Source organism: Lactuca serriola, chromosome 9 (genome assembly GCF_051521515.1).
Source record: "Lactuca serriola cultivar US96UC23 chromosome 9, Lser_US96UC23_V15, whole genome shotgun sequence".
Classification (NCBI taxonomy): Eukaryota; Viridiplantae; Streptophyta; class Magnoliopsida; order Asterales; family Asteraceae; genus Lactuca; species Lactuca serriola.
The window spans coordinates 81437295-81444265 of NC_136416.1; the positions used below are offsets into that span (position 1 = coordinate 81437295).

Consider the following 6971-nt stretch of genomic DNA (forward strand, 5'->3'; position numbering starts at 1 on the left):
AGTTCTTGTATTTTGAATATTAAATACATCATGGTGAATACTAATAGTTAACATAAGGTCCCAATTCAAGACTTTCATGTATTAATACATCACTTTTCACCATATACATCCATATATTAATATTTTTTCTAAGACATAATCCAACCATGATACCATTCGTTGCAATAATAAGTAACATATTCGGCTTGCCTTATTATCCAAACAACTTATCAATTTATCTAAATTAAGTTTCTAGGTCAAACATCAAACATCAGGAATTAGGAATACCGTTTTTTGGTATAGGCACTGAGTACAAGTTCCATTATATTCAATGAAATTATACCATTTACCAAAACTTAAAGAAACCTAGTTTCATCTTCTAAATCCAATAATTATAAAAAACAATTATACCATTTTTCAGTGGATGATTAGGTTGTGTTTGACTTATGAGATATTATAATTAATCGATAAACTACCTTATTTTTTTAGATTTTCGAGATGTCATGTTTGTTTGATAATTTTAAAAGTATTTCATAAACTAACTTTTTAAAAAAACTATTTTTATGAGTCTTTTTAAAATGTCTCAAATATATCTCTAATTAATTATAAAACATATATTCCTTTAAATATATTTTTATAGCTTTTTATATTTTTCAGTTAACTTATCAACTAATTTTTACCAAATAAATTTTTTACCAGCTAGCTTATAAGCTAGTAACTATCTTTTTTAGCTATTATCAAGTAGGCTTAGTTTTTTTGTTATTATTATTTTATTTTATTTAGCCATTTCATTTGTAGAATCATCCGATATGGGTCTATGTTTTCTTATTTGTTGTTAAAGGTATCTAAGATTATGTTTGGCGTATTGGCTGAAAAGTTAGCCGTTATCTGACAAACTAGTTGGTAGCTGAAAAACTAGTTAAAAGTTGAAAAGTTAGTTGCTAGCTTGTAATCTAGCTACCTAGCTGTTAAAAATAACGTTTGGTAAACTAGTTGATATATTAACTTTGAAAGATATAAAATGTCATAAAAGGACATTTATAAGAATAGACAAAACTACAAAAATGGTCATTGAGGTATGCATTTTTTTTGAGGTTTGGTTCAAATCCCAATTTTTTTTTTTGGCTTCGTGGTCATTTTAAGCTAGTTTCGTTTGTGTATGTGTATGTGTGTGTGTTTAAGATATATATATATATATATATATATATATATATATATATATATATATATATATATATATATCTTATTTTCTGTTTTTATTTCATTTTTTAAAACTAAATACTTATTTATTTACTTTAATAATTAACAAATAAGTCTCTCTCTCTCTCTCTCTCTCTCTCTCTCTCTCTCTCTATATATATATATATATATATATATATATATATATATATATATATATATATATATATATATATATATATATATATATATATATATATATATATATATATATATCTATCTTAAACACACACACACATCCACGAATGTCTTTCTCCTTCACCTCTAAAAACATTGAACCACCTCTCCATTAGAACCGGTAGCTTGCCATCTGCTCCTACATATCCACTGTAATCCCTTTCCGTCAATAACCCTAAATCAGATTTAAGAAAAAAGCTTCACGAACTGATTACAGCACAAGAGACAAATTTTACTCCTAAACTTGTGTAATCTACCTTATTCCCACTATCAGACCACCACTATTGTTGCCATTGCATAATGTTAGGGCCCGACCCTAGGGGTGTTCAAAATGTACCACCGCACAGGGCCTCGAAAAAAAATAAGGCCCGAAAATCATCCTATTTACCTAGTGAGATTATATTATATATATTATTGAAATTTAATGATAAAATCATTGTAGCGCAAATGGTTAATGGCGCGTCACTTTATATGCATCCATCCATGTTCGACTCCTTTAGATTTGATATTTTTTTAAAATTTTGTTTGTAGTAATATCTATATATAAATTAATTGGAGCTTATTAAAACATCTATTATTGTTGACGAGCTGGTGTTACTGCATAGGCCTTTATAGGCCCTTAAACATAGTTCGAATCGTGCCACTTATTGGACTATTTTATTTTCATTTTTTGTTTAATGTTTTCCACTTCAATATAGTATATAATATTTAGGATTTTTTTTTTTATATATAAATCTATTTTTAAGAGGCATTTTTTTATGTTTGCATAGGGCCTAGGATAAGTCAGGGCCGACCCTGCACAATGTTACTATGTTTCTAATCCTGAAACATAAGGAACCATGTGCCACCGTCGTGATTTTGATGCCGCCGTGAACTGGGCCACCGTCAACAATCTGGGTCATGAAGGTGCAAAAGAGCCTTAGGATTTTCATAAAGGAGTTATCAGGTAAGAAAGGGTTTGTAGTTTTGATTTTGAAATCAAATATGAGAGGCTTTAGGGTTTTCAGAATGAATCCACCTGTGTATCGTATATGCTCAATCGAGTTTTATCCCCCTAACAACTCTTTACAGACATTGATCACCGAAGTTTCTCTTGGGTTTGGTTTTCAGACGGTCGTGTTCGACTGCAAGTCTGAGTTTGGTTTTCAGACGAAGCGTATGAAGAGCAGGGAAGAGTCTGATTCGTGATCTTCTTGGTCATCAGAAACTCGGGTTCTGTTTATGTTAATGGGTTGACGTCGTTGCAGAGGGAGGTGTTAAGGCATTTCTTGGTGGTGGTGGTGGTACGTCTGATGTCAGAAATTATTGCACTGGACGTAAAACAATGGGAGAGTACTCGACAAAGGGAGTCGATTTTAGTCATGGTGACGGTGAAAGAGAGAATGAGAATGAATGAATACTTTGTCTTTTTGTTGAAGTTTGGGGATGGATGCTACCGCAGGAGAGAGAGAGAGAGAGAGAGAGAGAGAGAGAGAGAGAGAGAGAGAGAGAGAGAGAGAGAGAGAGGTCGGCCCTTTGTATATTTAATAATTATAAAATATTTAAGAAAATGAAAGAAAAAATAGAAAATAAATATCTCAATGGTATTAAATTCATTCCAGTTTACTGATGGGCCAAATTTGTTATGAAATTAACTCAAAACGACCATAAAACCAAAAAAGTCGAGATTTTGACTAAAACTCAGAAAAAATACATACCATAAAGACTATGTTTGTAGTTTTGCTATAAAAATATGTTTCTATAATAATTTAATTATGGGTATATTTAAGATTTAAAAAAAAAAAAAACCTTCTAAAAAAAATAGCCTAAGTATATTTTAAAATATAAACTACTTTTTAATATATTTTTTAACATGACAACTCAAAAACTAAAAAAATAAGATAAATTATCAATACTATATTTGTGATACCCCTAATACAACCTAAGAATATACCTTAGGGATAATGACTTGAAAAGGGTAACGAACTTTCGACTTTTGTCACATTTAGTCACTAAACTTTTTTTTGTTATCTATTTGCCATTGAACTATTGAAACTGTTCACATTTTACCTTTATGACCGGCTGTTACCGGTCATAAGGGTAAAATGTGAACAGTTTCAATAGTTTAGTGGCAAATAGATAACGAAAAAAAGTTTAGTGACTAAATGTGAACAAAATCGAAAGTTCGTTTCCCTCTAAAAAGTTCAATGACTAAATGTGAACAAACTTCCTATTGTATTATGTTTTAGCAAAATTATTTATTTTTGTTTAATTGTAGCAACATTTGTTGATGAAGAAATCTATGAAATAAAAAAACAAAATGTAACATCCGGATTTTCAGGTATCATAATTTAAGTATTTTTCTTTTGAGTTAAGAAGAGAGACTCGACGAGTTGACGCCTCAACTCGTCGAGTAAGGTCGCGAATGATGACTCGGATTAATGAATGGACTCGACGAGTCGGTGAGGCGACTCGACGAGTCCGCGCTGTTGGCAGAAACCCGAAATCTTTGGGCCCGAGCCATATTTAAAGGCACTTATGGCCTTCAATTGCGACTACCTTTCCCATAAGTGAGAACCCTAGCGAGCTTGAGTGTGTAGAGTGAGCGGAAGAGCTATCTTGAGCTTTTTGGTGTGATAGATCTGGACCCTTCTAGGTTCAGAGAGCCGAGAATATGAAGCTTTAGTAGAGTAAACCTTGGGGTTCTAAGTTAGGAAGCATTTATGGGATTTTTATGGTATATATTGTTACTTTCATCTTACACATAGATATGAAGTATTTTATATAAATTACGTGCTATGTGTGCATATTATTTGAATACTTGCTGTCTATGCTGGATGAACGATTTTATACATGTTTTAAAAGATTTAAATGGTATATTTATTTTATATCTACAAATATGTTGCGGATGAAACATGGGTAGATGAAATAGTTGGTGTGTGATAAAATAAAATGATGAGAGATAGGTGATGATAATTAGGTAAATAGATGATGATGAATATGTGATGTAGGATGAAAGGAGATACCATAACCTTAACCAACAATGTGGCGATGTAGTCATCTACCAGAGTATAGATGGCGACCACGGACTATTCTAAACAACCCAGTGGAAACACCAGCAGGCCCATAACCTGTAGGTGATGAATTACGAGTTCAAACGATGTTGTAACTACGTATTCATGCGATGATACTCTAACCCCTTACTATGAATTACGAGTTCAGACGATGTTGTAACTACATATTCATGGGATGTCACAAATTTCGCATGTCAAACCAATGATCATAATTCACATCAGTGAGAATGGTTCATTTTTTTGTAAAACCAAAATTAGATTGGAAATTTTGATTTTTTATTTTGGAAAATGTCAAACCATTGGTTTTTTATTTCGGTTTTGGTTTTTTGTTTTTTTTTTTAATATATTTTCAGAGTTTTTTATTTTTATTTATTTATTTATTTATTTTTATTTCATAGATTTCTTCATCAACAAATGTTGTTACAATTTAACAAAAATAAATAATTTGCTAAAACATAATACAAGAGGAAGTTTGTTCACATTTAGTCATTGAACTTTTTAGAGGGAAACGAACTTTCGATTTTGTTCATATTTAGTCACTAAACTTTTTTTCGTTATCTATTTGCCATTGAACTATTGAAACTGTTCACATTTTACCCTTATGACCGGCAACAGCCGGTCATAAGGGTAAAATGTGAACAGTTTCAATAGTTCAATGGCAAATAGATAACGAAAAAAAGTTTAGTGACTAAATGTGACAAAAGTCAAAAGTTCATTACCCTTTCAAATCATTATCCCTGTACCTTATTAACAACAAATAGTGGTTTTGAAACCAAAATTTATTCATTAGAATTACATATTTCAGTAATTTAATGATGGCGTCCAAGTTTTAATTTTCATGCTAAATAAAATAAACATTATTTATATTACAAGAAAACTACATAAAAAACATAAATTTTACCTAATAGTCGAGCAGGAGGTTTCAACACAAAAACAACTCTCAATATCAAAAAACTGAACCTAAACAATAATTACACGATCATCACCACCGTCACGAGATCTACCCTCCGCCACCGCCACCGCCACCGCCGGCAGATCCACCAACGACCGCCGGCAAGTTGGACATGACGAATGTGAAGCCAACCATACATCAATACACCGTACATGAAACCCATGATTACATTGCGGCAACACCCTAACTTTCTCACCATCCATGAACTCTCCGAGACATATCGGACACTCAGTAGCCGGAATCTCTACTCCGGCACCATAGACAGCCACCGGAATCTGTTTTAACGCCTTCTTTTTAACCCCTGTCGTCACCACCTGTGCAGCGGCGGCGTCAACGCCGTCAAAAGCTAACCTCCTGCTACATCTTAAAACACAACGTACAATCGAATTAAGCCCCAGAGCACAAATCAAGGCACACAGTAAAGCAGCCAGTATGATCACCATATTAGTATCGAAATTTGCTTCTTTGCTGTACTTCGAATGTTGCTGGCCGCCACTACCGCCGTCATCCGGCGGCGCCATGGTGACTGCATCGAGTAGCAGCCGCTGCATGATCACTACGCGATAATACTTAGCACCCACTTCACAACACACAAATAACCAACTGAATTTGCCTCAAAATATTAACAAAAGGAGCTTCAATGGGTTATGCAAATTGAGTACGGATTTCTTTCCTCCAAGGAAATCGAACAACAAAAGAGACTGCAAGCTGGGGATCCATTACAATTAAGAACTCTCCAGATTTTCTTGTTTTTTCTTCAATGCTTCAACTTTTTGTACTTTCATTGGGTCTGAAAACATGCAAAAAATGGGTTTTCTGCAATTCTTTGATCTAAGCTATATTTTGATGAAAGATTTGGGTACTGCTTCTAGAAAAGGAGGAAGGTGTGAAGAATCTAAGAAATAAACTTTACAGAAAGTAAAATTTCTTAATTGGGGGTTTGAGAATCGGCTTCTTGATCTGGGGGTTGTTGAGGTATTGAGTTGGAAAGGGAAGAAGAAGACGTGTTCTTTGGTCACTCAAGGGTCTTTAAAGAAGAAGAGCTTTATTGATGAACAAATACCGGTGATCTGGGGTAGGGTAGGGTGGGGTGGGGTGGCTTGAGATTTTGATTATGGCACCTGATGCTGCTTAATTAATCACAGAATTAAGGCTACAAGAAATTAGAAATGAAGCAAATGCTTTATTCCAAAGCACCAAGTCGCTATCCCATGGCATTCTCTCAATTCACCAATTTTTAACGGTGAATTTCTCTAGAAAATACAACTTTTAATACATAGAATATGAGTCTCTAATGCATGATTATGTCATGCGGAGTATATGATATTTTAATGTTGGAATATTAGGATTCTTGTGTTGTTTTTTATGATCATTTACTCTTTTGTTCATACTTCATTGTTATAGATATAAAGTTTATTTATTATAAATAAACGTATAATATCGCTAAATAGTTCAACTCAAGCATAACCGTCCATAAAACCTTATTTAAATAGTTTTTTTCTTTTCTTTTTCGTTTATTTTGGTTTATTTTTATTTTTTGTTAAAGAAATTTAAACAGATATATGCTCGGT

At 32.8% G+C, this 6971-nt stretch overlaps 1 protein-coding gene across 1 annotated transcript; it reads right to left on the reverse strand.

Moving 5' to 3' along the window:
• Positions 1 to 5290: 5290 nt before the first annotated feature.
• Positions 5291 to 6457, reverse strand: LOC145076993 (RING-H2 finger protein ATL74-like). Its single transcript, XM_079022775.1, has one exon. The coding sequence runs from the start codon at positions 5949 to 5951 to the stop codon at positions 5409 to 5411; it is 543 nt and encodes a 180-aa protein (XP_078878901.1). The 5' UTR covers positions 5952 to 6457; the 3' UTR covers positions 5291 to 5408.
• Positions 6458 to 6971: the final 514 nt, after the last annotated feature.

Excerpts from the sequence above, each read along its gene's own strand:
- LOC145076993 (XM_079022775.1), bottom strand. The coding sequence starts at position 5,951 with ATGCAGCGGCTGCTACTCGATGCAGTCACCATGGCGCCGCCGGATGAC.